General features: G+C 45.7%; 1 protein-coding gene across 1 annotated transcript in view; it reads left to right on the top strand.

The window, feature by feature from the left end:
* Window positions 1–18,843, top strand: part of LOC148518276 (protein kinase C delta type-like) — a 35,532-nt gene extending 16,689 nt beyond the window's left edge. The window contains exons 6-9 of the mRNA XM_088477443.1: window positions 7,510–7,648; window positions 9,666–9,809; window positions 10,928–11,056; window positions 18,553–18,843. Of these exons, the coding sequence (XP_088333569.1) occupies window positions 7,510–7,648; window positions 9,666–9,809; window positions 10,928–11,056; window positions 18,553–18,843 (703 nt within the window). The remainder of the gene's footprint in view (window positions 1–7,509; window positions 7,649–9,665; window positions 9,810–10,927; window positions 11,057–18,552) is intronic.
* The last annotated feature ends 518 nt before the right edge of the window (window positions 18,844–19,361 follow it).

Below are 19,361 nucleotides of genomic sequence, written 5' to 3'. Positions count from 1 at the left end.
AAGCGGTGCCGGACCTGGGTAATTAGTACCCGTTCCCGCCCCTCTGCCGCCCCTGTGTATGGGCGTTCGGCTGATCGCCCATACACACTTGCTGATGGACAGATATGTCTGCAGACATATCTGTTCATCGGCTGTGCAGCACAGCCAATGCGATATGTATGTGAACGATGTTGTTTACAGACATATCGTCTGTACACACTGGCCGACGGGGGAAAGATATATTGCCGATGAATTGATCGGCCAATATATCGGCCAGTGTGACTGTGTACACAACATTAGAATTGTGTCAGGCAGAGTTAGTATTCTGTGAGAGTTTCCCCTGATTTTCAGATACAGAGATTTTACTAACGGCAAACAGAGTAAAATCATGAATCTATCTACAAAACACGGATGAACACATCCACAGAGCAGGCTTTCTGGTACCTGTAGTCTCACTGTGAAAAACAATATTAACCCTTTATTTACACCATTACTCCTGCACCCACCGCAACCAGAGGTTTAGGAGAGTGTGGTTTCAGCCCAGGGCTGGTTCATGCTCAGGAGGGTGGACCCCATTTTTTGGAGGGAGTCTGCACTTTCTGAGGGTTACCAGCCCTGGGCTTACCAGTTTGGGGCTGATTTACATTATAACCGGGGGGCACCCCACGCGGTGTGTTTCCCTGCTATAGAGTAAGATTCTTGGCTGGTTCAAGGTGCTGGTTAAAGGAAACTATGGGAAACCCCACATTGGTTTCTTCACCGATTTTCCTCTAGCAGCCTGGGCCCAGGGCTGGTTATGCTTTTGGGGTGAGACCCCACACCATTTAATTTTTTTTTAACCCTTTCATGACTTTATTCCCCTCAGCAGACTGCGCAGATAACAGTGGGCCTGATTCAGACCCGCTCGCAAGCGCATTGCGCTCGCAAGCTGTTTGATGGTGGCCCAGTGCGTATGCAAAAGCCCCAGAGCGAACGCAAAAAGCACTCACTCCGTGGCTCACTACAAAAGGGGCAGATGTCGATGTTGATCGGCAACTCACCCCATTTTGTAGGCGTGGTGGGGGGTTGGCTTCACAAACAGAGGCGTTCCCAAGCGAACGCCTGCCATTTGTGGGCGGCCCCACTGACATCACCAGTGATTGTCAGTGGGAGAGCTTCCGACTCTATTAGAGCCAGAAGCTCTCTGGGGCTTGCGGCCACGAGACCTACCACAAGGGTGTCGTCGCAAGCCCGATGGTCGCGATGGTCTTGACCATTGCAACCATCATCCTGGCCACTTGCATAAGCTGTGGGTGGTAACCCACAGCTATGCGAGCAGCCAACAGGACGCAACTAAAAAAACAAGCGCCCACCCTGATTCAGAGTGAGCGCTCGCTTTTTGCGAGCGCCTCTGAATCAGGCCCAGTGATCTGTGCGGCGCTTCTGTTAAACATGCTGCTGACAGGCATGTCTACTGTTTTCAGTCCAAATAGGACTGAACACACACAATTGCAAACATGGTTGCACATACCATCAGCAGACATTATTCAGTCAAACACGATTCTTATGCTGCATACAAACAATACAATCTGAACAACCAATGATTTCCCTTGAACTTAAACTCTTTTTATTGAGCAAATCATATTAAGATAGTACAGTCAAACATTCAAAAATAGATTACAGCACATAATATGCTTTTAAAATAAGAACTGTAACATTTCAGAACAATAATATAGTAATTCATTTTCTCAGTATAAAAAAATAAAAAGTATAGAAGCAAGAAAAATATCTCGCAGCAACGGTGTGGCAAACCATCTAAGAGTAAAAAAGAGGTACAAAGAGAAAGAGAAAAACCATAAGAAGAACAAGCGAAAATAAGAGGAGAGAAGGGTGGATGGACTCTAAGTAGGAAAACTCTCTTTCAATCTAAGGACCTCATTCAGACCTGCTCGCAAGCGCTATGCGCTCACAAGCGGGTCAATTGTGAGGGCCTGCACACGCGCAGCGCTCGCACTGTGCGTGCGCAAGCCCTGGAGCGAGTGACAAATGCACTTGCTCCGGGGCTCGCTACAAAAGGGGCGGCTGTTGATATTGATCGACAGCTCACCCCATTTTGTAGGCGGCGTGGGGGGGTGGCTGGACAAATGAAGGCGTTCCTGAAGGAACACCTGCCGTTTGTAGGCGGCCCTACTGACATCACCAGTGATGTCAGTAGGGTGCTTCCTGCTCTGTTAGAGCAGGAAGCAACCTAGGGCTCTCGGTAGATGAGACCCTACCGCAAGGGTCTCGTCGCAAGCACCGATGGTCACGATGGTCTCGACCAATGCGAGCGGCCGCCCTCATTCAGAGCGAGCGCTCGCATTTTGCGAGCGGCTCTGAATGAGGTCCTAAGTGTGGTAGAAAAAAAAAAATTAAATATTGAATGGAGAGGAAATATTTTGGTATGTCAGCCAAGGGGACCATATGTTATCAAAAGATTTAGATGTATTGCGTAATAAAGCGGTCATGTATTCCATCTTGTATACATAGTATACCAGATACGTGATAATATTGCCTGCATTGGAGAAGGATGAGGGTTTTTTCAATCCGCTGCAATTTGGCAGGTCATAGCAGAGACTATGTGTCGGAATAACTTATTCTGATATCAGGATAGGGAGGGCAGATATAAGGGAAGAAGAAAATGCTGAGGATCAGAGGGAATCGTGGTCTCAAATGGGCATGAGAGGAGATCGACAACCTCCTGCCATATACTGGCTAATTTGGGACAAGTCCACCAGATGTGCAAAAAATTGCCCTCGCCACTACAACCCCTCCAGCATCTATCCGAAGCATTACTTGTAGCCGCGATGGCACATAATACCATCGATATAGCAATTTATAAGTATTTTCCTTAATTTTGAACTGGCGACGGCGTTGTCCCAAATTTCCGTCCAATCCTCAGCATCTATAAGGTGCCCCAAATCTCGTTCCCACGCCAATTCATGAGATTCCCGATTGGGACTTACTTCTTCCCTTAATAAGGAGTAAATAGTAGAAATAAGACCCCTAGTGGAGGGTCGTCTCCAAGATATAGACTCAAAAGAAGTCAAAGGTCTCCTTCAAATAAGAAAGCAAAGGAGCTAACGGAGTCGCTAAGATTTTAGCATAAATTTTCTGGTCGACGTTTAATAATGAAATCGGTCTATAGTTAATACAGTGAGTAGGATCACGATCAGGTTTGGGGATCACTACAATATCAGCCCGAGTCGTATCAGGAGCAAAAGAAGCGCCCTCCAAGATATCATTAAATAAGGAAGTAAGATGTAGGGCAAGTTCTTTTGCAAACAATTTATAATATTGGACTGTAAACCCATCAGGGCCTGGGGCGGCAGAAGAATGCATTGATCTAATAGCAGCTATTGTCTCTTCATCTGAAATACGGTCATTGAGAGTGGATAATTGGGATTCTGAGAGACTAGGTAGGGGGGCAGAGGACAAATATGAACGCACCCCCTCGGCTCCAGCAGAAGTGGGAAGGGAAGAATCTGATAAATTATAAAGGGAACTATAAAAGGTCAGAAATTCCTCAGCCACAACTTCAGGATCATAGGTAGGAGAACCAGAAGATGGAGAGTATAATTGTCTATCGTACCTAATGCTTGTCTGCGACGCAATTTATTGGCCAATAAAGAATTAATTTTGTCAGCTTTATCATAAAAGCGTTGACAAAGTTTTTGCAAGATAAGTGCAGTGCGGTGAGACAGAAGGGCATTAAGCTGACATCGTAGTTTTTCATTTTGGGTTAGCACGGAGGCGCTAGGAGACGTCTTATGTTGAATCAATAGTACTGAGATTTGTGACTCAAGGGAATGAATTTCGTGTGCAGTCGCTTTCCTAACCGCTGAGGTTTTAGAAATGAGAAAACCCCGTATAGTAGCCTTATGGGCTTCCAAGAGGATACTAGATGAAATATCAGGAGAGGTATTCTCCTCAAAATAGCGGGTCACCGCCAATTTTATTTCTAGCAGAGCGGGGGGATGTTGTAAAAGGGAGTAATCAAGGCACCAATTACACTTCCCATGAGGAGAACGATGTACATCTAAAAGAATATAGACACCCGCATGGTCTGTCCATGTAAAGGGGGTAATACCTGCTTCCGTAACCAGAGAGGTAATAGAGGAGGAAATAAGGATCATATCTATCCTAGAATAATGTTGATGTGGAGCTGAAAAATGAGTATAGTCCTTGGCATGGGGATGTTTAAGACTCCAGGAATCACAAAGGCCATAATGTTTATGGGAAGCAAGGAGAGTACGAGAAGCTCTAGGAAGAGACATCCCGGAGGAGTTTGAAGGTGGGTTAGATCTATCTAACAGGGCATCAATAATGGTATTAAAATCTCCACTCAAAATAATATGACCCTGTGCCGCTTTGTGATACACCGGAACAGATAATCAAATAATTGGGGCTGGTCTTGATTAGTAGCGTACACTGACAAAGTGAAAATCTCAGTACGGAGGGTACCGATCACTAAAAGGAATCGACCCGCTAGGTCTATCACAGTTTTAATATGGACAAAAGGGATATTATGCCGAATTAAAATGGCTACCCCACGATTACAATTCGCTGATGCAAAGAAGGTCTGGGCAAACCACCTACCTCGAAGCTGGGAATGTGGGCCCGTAAGATGTATCTCTTGTAGGAATGCAACATTGGCTTTCTCCCTCCTGCAAGCCCCCAAGAAAACAGTACGTTTCTTAGGAGTGTTAAGACAGTTTACATTAATGGATAGCAATTTAAGAGACATGGACAAATATATAAAGAAGTGCTACATACATAACACATAGATTTAATAGAGTCAGAATAAATGGGGGGGGGGGGAACATGGGAGAGCCACAGAGAAAAAAAAAAAAAGAAGGGAAAGAAACAGAGAACCCATTTGGGTAACAACCCTGGTAAATTGGGTCCCAAGCAAGGACCGCAATAATGTTAATCAACATAACATTTATCAAAAGTATTAAAGGGAGCATGGGGGTAGAGGAAGGACTGTCTAATAGAGTCAGGACTGCCTGGAACCTTACATATAAGATCGGTAATAACAAAATCAAACAAAAATCCCTGTAGTACAGGGATCATAAACCTGTGTCAATTTAGAAAAAAAATAAAATAAATGGGAAAAACAGGGAAGGGTAGAAGGGGAGAAGGAAAAGGGGGAGGGATAGACAAGGGCAGGGGAGCAGGGGAACTGAAAAGAGGGGGGGAAAGACAAGGGAAAGAGAAAAACACATCTAAACATTATAGTATACATGAAAATAATAATGTATGTCACTAAGAACCAAACAGATAGGACTGTTCCTCCCAGCAAACTTCAAAAGGAACAGTGTAGGGAGGTTAAACCCTATTATAAAGACAATAAACACCAAGGAGTGACCGCACAGGTCAGGTGGGGTCACAGTCCTTAGTATGGTGACGGGACACCCTAGTCCAGTCCGGTGAAGGAGGTTGGGAGCGTTGTGGTTTGGGAGAGAGTGTAGTAGTCACCGGAGCAGAAGTCGGTGTCGGAAGGTTAAGCTTGGCTAATAATTCTTGACCTTGAGTGAGGTTCTTGACACTATGCACAGTGTTATTTGCTGAAACCTGAAGCATAAAGGGGAATCCCCAGTGATATCGTACTTGATGTTGCTGTAGAATCTTAGTAACTGGCTAAGGAGCCCGCCGTTTCTGAATAATAGAGGGGGCCAGGTCCTGGAAGACTTGTAACTGCATATCTTGGAAGGGTATCACTGGAGAGTCTTGAATAGCTAACAAGATCCGTAGAGGAGAGGGCTTTGATCGGAGTGCCCTGTGGGCTCTATCACATAAGAAATCTTCATTTGTAAGAGCTGGCACTATGTGTTGAAAAAAGTATTTCAGAATGACGGTAAGGAGGAACCAAGGACCGATTCTGCTGTATTATGGATACGTATGTTGTTGCGACGAGAACGATTCTCTTGGTCCTCTTGTCTTTCTTTGAGTGCCTCCACCTCGTCATGAAGTCTAGAGAGTTCTTTATCAAGACGAAGTTGGGAATGGCATAAGTTGTCAGATTTAGATTCCAGCGCGTCCATTCTGTTGCCAAGAGATATTAATTCTGATTTAGATTCTGTTATAGCTTTTGACAATTCTTGCTTGAGTGTGGATTGAACTCCCACCAACAAACCCATCATAACCACTTGAATTTGGGGATCAATGCCAGCATCGGATGAGCAAGGGGAGGAAGGGGATTCTGGGAACAATGATGAACTCTGAGAACCCTTGGATTTAGATCCGAATAAATTTGCAGAGGATGGTGGAGGTTTCTTACCTCTTTGCGACATAATGAAATAATGAATATAAAAAAAACACAACTACGGTATAAAAAGTGTGACACAGGGCTCTACAATAATGATCCAGGCAAGCTGGGTGATAATATTAAGCGTACATATTTAACTCCAGAGATGCACCAATCTTGTGCACCTCAGAGGGAACGTGAGAAGCACCATCCCCTTACTCCAGGGAGTAACACATGCAGCAAATGTTCCTGTCAGTAATCGGGGCTTCACAGCTAACAGCCCAGCTGAAATATGACCAGCAGCAGCAGCGTGTAGGGAGAGATCCAAGATAGCCATCGAAGACTGCAGGATGCTGAGACATCCGCCCAGAGTCATCTCCCAGGAGCCCCCAGGAGCAGGAACACTGGCCCCGACACAGCAGCAGGGCAGCCGAGGCTAGAGGACTGGAGAGGGATCCTGTGAGGTGCGGCAGGGAGGACTCCGTCGGGTGCCTACTGTACAGGTGATGCCGCCGGAAGTCCACGACAGCTAGTCTGTAAGCTCCAGTCCAGCTCAAGGGGTAGCAGGCCAGCCGCAACCCGCAAAAGCGTCTATTGTATTGTGCTTCCCGATTCCGTGGCTCTCACCCGCTTGGTCAGTGTCAAGCCCTGGAAGTGTGAGTAGGGGTCTGGAGGTCTCTGCTGACCGGGATGGGGCTAAAGAGGCTAGATTTCTCTATGCTGGCCCAGAGCTCTGATGAGACGCAGCTGCCTCCATTGACAGTCAGGCCACACACCCCAATTTCCCTTGAACTTTTCTGTAGTGCAGGACAAACAATATTGGGTGTACACACTGAAAGTTATCTATGATAGATATCTTTCAGTGAAGACATCCTTGCCACATCTCTGAACATGCAAATCGCGATGAAATCGTCCAAATTGGCCTGCATGTACGGACGACCATAGATATCGTTAATCCATGTGGGAACGCGCATCGTTTGTCATTTGCTGCATAAGAATGAACAATATGAATGATTTATCGTTAAACTATATCGTTATCGTTCATATCATTCATAGATAACGTACCGTATGTACGCACCTTTAGCAAATTTGTGAGTTTATCTAAAACAAACTCATTCCTGTCCATGTGATTCCCAGCGTGTTTAATACGAGGCCAGACACGATACTTAGTAAATATACCCCCTATAATACTACTGGTAATTCATGTATATATTTTCCACTAGGTAAAGAAGTTCACATTTATTACAAATCTTTCTATTTAGAGACCTAAAACCAGAGAACATCCTGATGGCAGAGTCTGGTCATATAACAATCTCTGACTTTGGCCTGGCAATAGATAACATCTTTGGTGACCAGACAGCCACAGAGGTTGCTGGAACTCCCGCATTTATTGCTCCAGAGGTGAGGGGTAAAATATATTATTACTGTTTTCTGAGCACATAATATACATATAGCAATGTGTTTATAGATCTAAGAAAAGCCTTTAAGGAGCTTTTAACATTATATCAACATTTTATAGCTATAAAAATAACACTTACTGTATTTCTACTAAACTTCATGTAGAATTCACTATACATGTCTAATAATGACAAATAAGTAGTGATAGTGACTTACATCGGTTGTATGATCTCAGCCTATGCTGACCTTACAGCTAGTACATCTTTGGCGATCGCCCATTTGCAACGTTATGCAAATGTTACTACAAAGACATCTGTACCTATGAATGTGCAAGGACTGAGATGCTGACTATAGGGCAGATGTACTAAGCTCTGGAAAGTGATAGAATGGAGAGTGATAAACTATCAACCAATCAGCTCCCAACTGTCATTTTTCAAACACAGCCTGTAACCTTACAATTAGGACCTGAGTGGCTGGTAGTTTATCACGCTCCAATTTATCACTTTCCAGAGCTTAGTACATCTCACCCTATGAGTCTCCGTAGATACTGTAATCCTGCCTGTACATCTTTAGACGCCACCATTGGTTGCATCATAGAAACTTACGCCAGCCATATGGCATGTGCAGATTTTCCGAGTGTGGCCTCTACTGTGAAGGCCAACACTTAAGTAACACTCCCATAACAACAGTGACTTTGGGCCTGATTCAGACCCACTCGTGAACGGCTGTCCGCTCGCAAGTGGGTCGATGTTCTGGACTGAGCATGTGCACGAGGGAGGGAGCTCCGTTGTGCGCATGCGCCAGACACGATGAGCGAAGGAAAGTCCTTCGCTCGTTGTGTCTGATCAAAGGGGGCGTGCTGTCGATGTTGATTGACAGCACGCCCCCTTTGGTAGGCGTGCCTCCCTGACGGGGGCGTTCCCACGGGAACGCCTCCCATCAGAAGCCGGCCCACTGAAATCACTAGTGATGTCAGTGGGAGTGATTTTGGCTCTGATAGAGCCAAAATCACTCCGGAGCTTGCGGTTGAAAACCTCAACCGCAGGCTCCGGCTCGCAGTTTCGATGGTCGCGATGGTCAAGACCATCGCGGCCATCAAACTGCACGCTCGTATAGCCTGTGGGTGGTGACCTACAGCTATACGAGCGTCCAGGAGGACGCTCCATTTTCATGGAGGCCGGCCCTCATTCAGAGCGTGCGCTCTGCTCAGAGCGTACGGCTCTGAATGAGGGCCTTTGTGTGTACACACTGTGTAACGCATGTGCCGTGTGAGTCTTTAGGGATTTTTATGCACGCATAGTTACACAGATATCACCTAACTCCATGAACAAGGGCATTGTGTCCAATTCAGGCCCTATATGTCCTATCAGCATAAGTGGTGCCTTTGCCTTCATCCAATGATAAGTCATTTGCTAGTGCTGGCAATTGTCGTCCTAATAAGTGAATTTGCACAGGTCCCTGACCTACCCCATATAATAATTCTGGCCACCATGTGATCACACACTTATTGTACTCTAATTACAGTGTCACTGACTTGCCTATCCAGGAACAAGCATGTGTAAGTGACAGCAGTGCTGGGGCAGGACTCTGTGGCACCCTGTGCTGGCCCAGCCCCTGAACATATGACTTCATGATGTCTGCTTTACAGGCTGTAGGGACCTGCACAATGGCACTGCTCACACTGACGGCCCTGTGTGCCAGATTCTTTCAAACCTGCATTGGGACATATGCGTGCGCCCACTGTTCTCGGCATGCGAATAGCAAATTAGGGTTTGCAAACTGGCATAATGCTCACTCTGCATCAAGCCCAAAGAGATTCAAGTCACAACTGTGACTTTTTCAGCAAATTCAAGCAATTTGTGGCAAAGTCTCAGCTAATTGAATTCAGCCCCAAGTGTTACCTACTGAAAGAGGCAGGGTGATAATAGCAAGGAACTAGTGCCAATGAGACCCAGACACATAGGATATAGTAAATAATGATAGAGTAACAATGTGCTATAATATCTCTCTCATATGGTAGATGCTGGCAGGAGAGGAGTACAACGCTGGAGTGGATTGGTATTCATTTGGTGTCATCATTAATGAAATGATTACCGGAACATGTCACTACCATCCCAGATGGTTCCACAAAGCAGGACCTGTGGCTAAAGACATCGTTAAGCAGGTAAATAAATAAGGCTTGTGGTTCCGTATTATAGTATTATACTCTACAATACTCAAATCTGAAGGATCTAACTATAGTTGTTGGTGCAGTGGCAGTGCTATGGGTCACTGCATATTGCAGTAAAACATAATGTAGTTGCGCCTGTATTTATCAATTCATGAGAATCACTCTTGTTAAATAGGATAAAGCAAAAACGCCAGAGAAAAGGGTTATCACTACTTCATAAATAGAACCCCTACTACATGCTATTTATATATATATATATATATATATATATAGTGGTGAGAGGGGTTGTCTCTCACCTGAATTGCCCACATTCCGGTGGGATCAGCTTCCTCCATGGGAGGCTACAGTGAAGCCTGTGCATTCTGCAGTAGCAGTGGAGGTGTGGAACTCCAAGTTTTCACAGTTGCACAGGCCCAGCAGCAGCTCATCAGTTTAAAACTCTCATACACCTAGTGCTCTGGGCACTGATGCTGGCAAGCGGCCAGTTAGTAGGCCAAAGTGACTGCAGTGCCAGGGACCAAGGGCTATGCTGGAAGAGCATGGCTGATTGTGGCTGCAAGCCACTGCAGTGGACTGACTGCTAAGCATGGGGAGTGCTGGGACCTTTTATGTTCATTTGCTTATTTTTCTGTATGTACCTGTGTTTCCAGACCTAAGCCTGAGTATGCTGTTCTTAAGTGTCTGCTGCCAGTAAAAATACACTGTGTATTCACCGGAAATCTGCCTACTGAGCCCTTATTTCAAGTACCCATTTTACTATCGATAATTATATATATATATATATATATATATATATATATATATAGTGATTTTATATTCAAATAAGATTATTTATTTGCATATTCTACACCCCATGGATGATCTTTACCCCACGGGTTTAATAGGTCATACAGTACATGGAAGATCTCTAGTGGCTCTGTAGAAACACTTTATTGTCAGGATATTATAGATATTTACCTCTGGGGCTAATTATAACCTATGCAGGTTTATAGTTACGTTGCCTGGCACCACAAACCGTATACACAACATCTCATACCCACATACACACCTCATACCCACCTCAGTGCTATAATGATGATAAGAGAAACCTATTTTTTGTTTTTTTATTCCAGCTCCTGTGTAAAAATCCATCCCGGCGTTTGGGAGTCAATGGAAACATCCGCCAGCATTGCTTGTTCCAGCGTATAGATTGGGTCTCCCTGGAAGCCCTTCGAGTCCTGCCACCACATGTCCCTGGCCCAGTAAGTATAAGCAAAAAGCAGTTTTACTTAATTAAAGCATTAAAATACAATAAGTGTTATTTACAAATATGGAAAAATGAAGGTCTTAAAAACAAATGTCATTATATGAGGAGAGGACATGGCTCAGCCTGTCCACATGGCGATCACTGTGGTATTACTTCCTTTATTTAGCTAGTAAAAGAACCGCACCGCACATTGCACACATATGTAATAAGATTATTACATATGAGATGTTTATATGAGCTTCAAGGGATAGAAATTGCACAATTAGGGGCACTGTCAGTGTGGCTGGTGGCGGCTAGGTACCCACATACACTACAGTAAATTATTTTAATTTACACATCTTCAGAAATGGTGGAAATGAGGTGTCACTTTTACTTTCAATGAGATGTCTTTGCCCCCTGCCAGGTGCAGTTTATATGGAAAAGCGACACCATAATACTGTATACATACCCATTGTTTGTGCAATTTACAGGACTACTTATTAGAGATACACTTATGCTTTAATAAAAATGTAGTTATCTGCACAAATTAACATTATTGTATAATTATTTTATATGGGTTACTTATTGCTCTATTGACCCAGGTCTGTTCTCGTGAACATGTTCAGAGGCCCGATGCATGTGTGCAACTGGAAGCATGGAAGCTCACTTATTGTACAATAATCAGCCAATCATGTGGCAGCAACTCATTACCTAAAAGCATGTAGACATGGTGAAGAGGTTAATTTCTTGTTCATACCAAATACCAGGCTGGGGAAGAAATGTGATCAAAGTGACTTTGGCCATGGATGATTTGGATATTTCAGAAACTGGTGATGTCCTGATCTTTTTATACACAACAGTCTCTAGAGTTTATAGACAATGGTGCACAAAACAAAAGACATGCAGAGTGGCAGTTTTGTGGGTGAAAATGCATTGTTAGCAGGGGTTAAAGTGGGCGGGAACGGGGCAGAACTGCGTTCCGTCAGTTGTATTTGGAGACGGAACTAGTTCCGCCTCCGGCCCACCTCAACCCGGGTGCAATTGCCAGGCGCCCGCTGAGATTTTGTTACATGTGACAGTGGAGGAGATTGCAGGAGAAAATTAAATAGTGGGAGAGACTGCAGGAGAAAGGAGATAGTGAGGGAAACTACAGTGCAGGGGATAAGGGAACCATAGGAGAAACTGCAAGGGAAAGGGAACAGTGGGAAAGACTGCAGGGGATAATGGGACAGTGAGAAAAACTGCAGGAGATAAGAGGACAATCAGAAGGATGGCAGAGAAAAGGGGACAATGGTAGAGACTGCAGGGGAGAAGGGGACAGTGGGAGAGACTGTTGGGGATTAGAGGCCAGTGGGAGAGACTGCAGGGGATAAGAGGTCAGTGGGACAAACTGCAGGGGAGAAGAGGACAGTGGGAGAGACTGCAGGGGATAAGGGGACAGTGGTAGAGACTGCAGGGGATGTGTGGGAGACACTGCAGGGGAAAAGGGTACAGTGGAAGAGACTGCAGGGCTTAAGGGGCCAGTGGGAAAAACTGCAGGGGATAAAGGGTGAGAGGGAGAGACTGCAGGGGAGATGGAGACAATGGAAGAGACTTCAGGGCAAAGGGAGTACCTCTGTGGTATGCACTGCAGCTACAGTAGGGTCAGCCTTCTTTTGTGCGGTGCCAATAGAAGCAGGGAGTAAGTAGAAGATGAGAGCTGGGGGTGGGGCTACTGCAGAGCCGAGGAAGGGAAGCTGTCCTGGTGGGGGGGCCTGTGGGGAGAAACTGTGTGTGTATACTGGCCCCTTCTTATGCTAACTGCACTGTGCCGCAGCCTGACACTGACAGCCAGGAGGCAGGCAAATGAACCTTCCCAGTTGTCATTGGTATGTATATAGCGTGCAGTGGTGGCCAGGGCTTGGGATGGCAAACCAGCCCAAGAAGTTCATGGAAACAGCCCTAATGGGGGTGGAGTCTGTCGAGGGGGGAGGGGGAAGCTGGATCATAGGGCCTGAATCTGAGTTGGACGCAGTTGCGATTCCTTGCTTCTTTTGCTGCAGTTGTGTCTGCGTGTTTGTGCTAATGCCGCTACAGTGCCCTTCCCTGGGGTACATAAGTTCGTCCTAATATGCAAGGACTGAGATGCCCACTGTCAGTGTCTGCAGATGCTGTAATCAAGCTTGATCATGCCACCATCAGTCGCACCATGGAAACTTTCACCAGCCCTACGATAGGTATAGATCATCCATCTGAGTAAGTTCCCCCCCATGTGAGTGATTCAGCGTCTCTGTACACAACACTTTCAGCACACACCCATGTCACTCCATGTACTACGTTACATCTGCATCTAATTAGCCAACCTTCTGTAACCACCTAGGAATGCTCAACACATTTCTAATACACTACTTGGTGTGTACGGCTAAATCTGTACTGCAACTCTGTACAAACACCATAGGGACATAGGGACACATGCACAGTGCAACTCAGTCGCATGCACAGACGAAAACATTGCACCAGAAAGAAAAATAAATGTGACCTCAACAGAAACAAAAACACATTGGCCTCAATAGGAAAAAAACACACAATAGCCACCACAGGGAAAAAGCATACACATTGGCCTACACGGGGAAAAATAAAATACATTGGGGTCAATCCTATTCCATGCGAAGGGTGCAAGTTGTCGTTGCAATGGTGTTAAAATGCCTGCAACGGACCGGCACCTCGCAACCTTCATGGCCCGCTCTGAGCCCGAATTCACTGAATTTTGCTTGGAGCCTTATAGGGACCTCACCTGCTGGCCTGTCGCAGATAGCTGCGGAGCCTGTGGAGACCAGCCTCCAGACTAGGGAGTGCCTCCATTCGCTCCAGAAAGTCCAAACCAATGAGTGTCTCTCTCTAGATGTCTAGGTTGGGGAGTGTAGATGTGTGGGGGGATAGATGTGTAAGGGGTTGGATGTGTAGGGGGAGTAGTTGTGTAGGATGGTAGATGTGTAGCGGGGAGGAGGTTATATGTGTAGGGAGAAGGAGGATAGATGTGTATGGGGAGGATGTATTGGGGGAGGAGGGTAGATGTGTATTGGGATGGATGTGTAGGGGGAAGAGAGTGGATGTGTTTGGGGGAGGAGGGTATATGTGTATGGGAAAGGAGGTGTAGGGGAAAAGGGTGGATTTGAAGTGGGGAGGAGGGTAAAGTGTAGGGGGAGGTGGGAGCATGTGTTGGGTGGAGGAAGGGAATTTGTACGGAGAGGTGGAAAATGTAGAGGAGGAATACTGTAGATGTAGCAGGGAAGAGAAAGGATTGACGGGAAAGGGGGAGGTATGAAGGGGATAATAGAGGAGCAAGGAAAAGGAGGGACATTGACAGAAGGATGGAGAGGAGAATGAGGGGAGGAGGAAGACAAGGGGCAGGTGGGACAAGGGTAGTGGATATATCCTCCTCCATAGATGTACCCTGATGTCGTCAGTTACTGTCCAACGTCATTCCCTACTATCCACGTGGACATAGAGGGGGAATATAATCCTGTGGCGAGCTAAGCGAGCCCGCAAGGGGACAAGTTTATTCTTTTGGTGGCCTTTATGAGCATGGAAACGCACTTCCGCCCTCACTCCACGTCACTTCCAGGTACAAATTCTGAAGGGGAGCTATACACTACCGTGGGACAAAAGAGTGTCAAGGTGATTTGCAGGGGTGAGAGATGGGACGGTAGTGAGACAGAAGCAGACAGGCAGAGGTGATGCAGAAAAGTGAAAGGGCTGCAGTGTTAGAGTATGGGTAATAGGACAAAGTAAAGTCAATCATGGGCAAAATTATGGTACAAAGGGGTCTAATTATTAAACTTTTGGCGAACATTACAGGTGGATAAAGCCTAACACATTGTTTCACTATAATTACTAAGGACATGCGCCGGACCATTTTTGCCGGATTTGAATTTGGTTCTAATTCGTTGTCCGACTTTGGCTTTGGATTTGCCAAACTGCGGTGACTGGCTTTGGATTTGGATTTGGATTTTTTACACAAAAAATACAAAAAAAAGCTAAAATCACATAAATTGGGCTTTTTTTTTCTTCCTAGAGTATTATAAACTTCAATAACATTACTTTCCAGTCATTTACAGTCAATTTAGACCACCTCACAGCTTATAATATTGTTTTCACCATTATTGGCCAAAGGTTGCAGTAAGCTGACTGGTTACTAAGCGTCAGAGCAGCGGCGCAGCGACACAGACACCACAGTTTAAAGCACATTTATGAAACATTGCCACACAGCAATGGCAGAAATGAAAGGTAGTGCAAGATGGAATTGTCCTTGGGCCCTCCCACCCACGCAGTGGGGTACGGCCAGCAGAATCACAGTACTTGTTTACATAGTGAGCTAAGGCCCAAGGAGTCACAGTGCACAATCTTATTCACATTACACCGCACATTGGCCCTCATTCAGAGGCACTCGCAAGAAGTGAGCTCTCGTTCAGAATGAGGGCGGCCGCTTTTTTTTTTTAGTGTGGCCTCCTGGTCGCTAGCTAAGCTGTGGGTTACCACCCACAGCTTTAGCGACCGACCAGGTTGATTGGGGCTTGCAACGAGATCCTAAGGTTGGGTCTCGGCAGCCGCAAGCCCCAGAGAGCTTCCTGCTCTGATCGAGCAGGAAGCTCCCCACTGACATCACCCCCCCGCCCCGCCTACAAAACGGGTCGAGCTGTCGATCAACATCAACAGCCGGCCCTTTTGTAGTGAGCTCCAGAGCAAGAGAGTTTCTCTCTCGCTCCGGGGCTTGCGCACGTGCAGTGTGGCTGCTGCGCGTGCGCAGGGCCTAAACATCAACCCGGTTGTGAGCGCTCAGCGCTTTCGACCAGGTCTGAATGAGGACCATAGTGCCCCTGATTCACAATACACCATAAAGTAGTGTCTCTTATTTATGTTATGACACACAGTAGTGCCCCTATTACACAATGCCCGCAGTAGTGCCCCTTTTACACAATGTCCACATTTGTGACCCTTATACACAAAGCCCACAGTAGTAATGCCACTTATACAATACCCACAACAGTAGTGCCCCTTATACAATGCTCACAGCAATAGTGTCCCTTACACAATGCTCCCAGCATTGGTGTCCTTTACACAATGCCCTCAGTAGTAGTCCCCCCTATGCAGTGCCCTCAGTAGTAGTACCCCCAGTAGTATGCCCCCAGTAGTTCTGTCCCTAGTAGTATGCCCCCCATTAGTCGTGCCCCCAGTAGTATGCCCCCATTAGTAGTGCCCCCAGTAGTATGGCCCCATTAGAAGTGCCCCCAGTAGTTGTGCACCCAGTAGTATGCCCCCAGTAGTATGCCCCCATTAGTAGTGCCCCTAGTAGTATGCCCCCATTAGTTGTGCCCCCAGTAGCGTCCCCTTATACACAAAGAAAAAAAAAAGCTTACCCGAATCCCCGCTCCTGCTGTGACCGCAGCCATCCGATCCTCTCTGCACTATGGGAGAGATGTCATGACGTCTCTCCCATCACCCACAGCGGGGGGGGGGGGGGGGAGCCGGAAGGATGAGCTCATAATTGAGCTCCAGCTGGCTCCCTCCATGGACACAGCGGTTATAACAAACACACAGCCGCCGCTGGCGGCTGTGCATTTGTTTCTGTGTAGGGCAGACCGCTATCACTGCGGTCGGATTCTCCCGCAAGGATCCAACGTCAGGAGGCTGCCGTTCAGCCTTGTAGTGGGATCTGAGTCAGGCGCGGAAACACCCGAACAACGTTTGGGTGGACTCGGATATCCGATGTTCGGAGCTCATCCCTAATAATTACTATGGAGAAAAGTGCAGAGAAGCCTTTCATTGGGTTTCAATGGGGACACACATAAATATATCAGTCTTGATAAAAGAGCCAGGAGCTCTGAAACGTTGACTACATCCTAAGACTCTGAATGCCATCCTTTCATCTCACATATATATATATATATATATATAAATAACCGGGGTGCTGGCACTCACGAAGTCCGTAATAAATGTAGCGCGCCGGTGCCCTCCACGTGCCCAGCTCACTGGCATCAGGAAATCATGTAGACAATAGCAGGGGTGGCGGCACTCATAGCGACTTGCAATGAAGAACACTTCAGTCTCTATTACATCAACGTTTCATGAATTTACTTCATTTCAAATGGTGGAGCTGCTAATTCACAGAATTTTGTGCTCATTGGAATACACACAAAATGTTATGTTCTTTTTTAGTTGATGTTTATTACCAATTTTACTGGGGGTGACAGCTGACGCTATTTCTGGTGCGACTGCCTGCGGGCGACGGATACGTGAACTGGCGGGCTGCTGTCTTATTGGTGTAGGCTCTATAAATGGGGTAAGTGTATTTATGTTTTTGATATAGGCTTGACAAAAGCGCTAATAAAGGTGCTGAAACGTTGCCATTATAGCCGTCTGGTAGTCGCATTGTTTATCCGGAGTGCCGCTGTTTGTGTTTATATATATATATATATATATACATATACAAATAACGGCAGCACTCCGGAGACTCCTCAAGATAGGTGAAGAAACAGTGTGTTTATTCTTAAACTTTCAGGGTACGGCAACCCCTTCTTCAGGATACACAACAAACAGTAAGAGACAAAACTTGTGCATTAAATATCTTACCCCCTCAGTGCCCTCAAACAGACTCCAACAGCATCACCGCCAGGCGGTGGTGCTGTTGCAGGCTGCTTGACAGTCAGGTGGGAGGTGTAAGGCACTGAGGTGGGAGGTGAATACACGGTGTCACCAGCAGTGAGCAGCCGTCAATCCTTCTCCCTCTCCCAGAGAGAAACACAGTTACCTTCACTGAGGTTACTCCTCCAGACGGGGGGGATCTAGCAGCCACCAGTCCGACTACCGCTAGTGCCCGCCGGCACCGTCTTGCATCCGGAAGTGCCCACTATCCGGAGCAGATGACAGCTTCTGGTTTGCGTTCCACAGTGGAACGCAAATCCTGGAAGTGCACAGCCGGCGGATGTGAGCTGGTCTGACTGGCTGATGTGAGCCTGCCAGGCTGACAGTGTAAGCCAGCCCGGCAGAGGGGAATATGGGGCCGGCCGGTCCTAATGCTGCACAATTGTACCGGCCAGGGTGGCACGTGGCTGGGGGCAGCACAGGGGTCAATGACGCAATTCATGTTGATACGTGTCATTGTGGCTCCGCCACCACTTCACAATGGTAGTAATTGCGGCATTGCATAGTGGGTGGTGGGGCTACAATGACGCACTTGCGTTGTCACGCCCCCAGACCCGCTCACCTCCATCAAGCCTCACCCCCCACAGTGCTAAAGTTAGCCAAAAGAATTGGCGAGCATGGTCTCCCTACACTGTGGGGCCTATATGCACTGCACACCTGTCACACATTATAGATATGCCACTGAGCAGAACCACACTTTACACTAGTCTATGGTATCAGAGGATCCATAGATATATGTTACATTATATTTTGTTCTAACGCCCTTTAGCTTTTATGAATTTAAAATCAGATTTTAGTACATGGATGTTTATTTATAACTTCTTCTTGTAGCCCAACATAGAACACAGCTCCCGAGTATGTAACATCGAGGAGATGGAAGCTGCAGAGGTTCAGAGATCATTACTGAGAGCAATGGACCAGGAGCTTTTCAGAGGCTTCTCATATGTGGGCTCCAACTGGAAGACCTTCCCCAGAACACCAGCTTTCCATCAGCAGAGAGCAAGATGGCCTCATAACACCTGGAAGATGGTTATAGAAAGAAGAGATGGTTGTAATATTTTTGTACTTTTGTTTGTCTTTACTTGTATGTCTCTGTTGGTATATATGTGTGTGTTTTTATAGTACTACATACATATATATCTCTTCTAGTAAAAATAACATATTTAAGTAAAGAATATAATTTCTAATAAATTGATTCTTATCTTCTGAGTTCTACTTTAAGAATGTGCTCTACAGTTCCTGCCATCAACTCCCAGCAGGAATAAATAAGACTTCTCATTGGCCGAAGAAGGTAATTTCTAAGAGGGTGACCCATAAATCTAAAGGCTCATGTCTGTCACTCAACAAATCAGTTGATTGACACAGCAACAACAAACAGAATAGGATTACTGTACCTTGGGAGTTTCTTTTTTTATTTTACCATAGCAAACATATTGGAGTCTTATTTTTTTTTCTTTTTGTAATTTTACAGCACATCAGAACCATAAAGAAAATATTGTTTGTATTTTTACATTTTCTAAAAAATAATTTAAAAAACATTACATATTATTATTACTATTATCAATGCTATTATTTTAATAATCTTTATTACTATTATTATTTTTATTATTATAATTATTATTATTAATATAAGTATTGCT

The sequence above is a fragment of the Taudactylus pleione genome, unplaced genomic scaffold, assembly GCF_031769625.1.
Source record: "Taudactylus pleione unplaced genomic scaffold, aTauple2 ptg000201l, whole genome shotgun sequence".
Lineage (NCBI taxonomy): Eukaryota > Metazoa > Chordata > Amphibia > Anura > Myobatrachidae > Taudactylus > Taudactylus pleione.
This window is presented reverse-complemented; position numbering and strand designations above follow the sequence as displayed.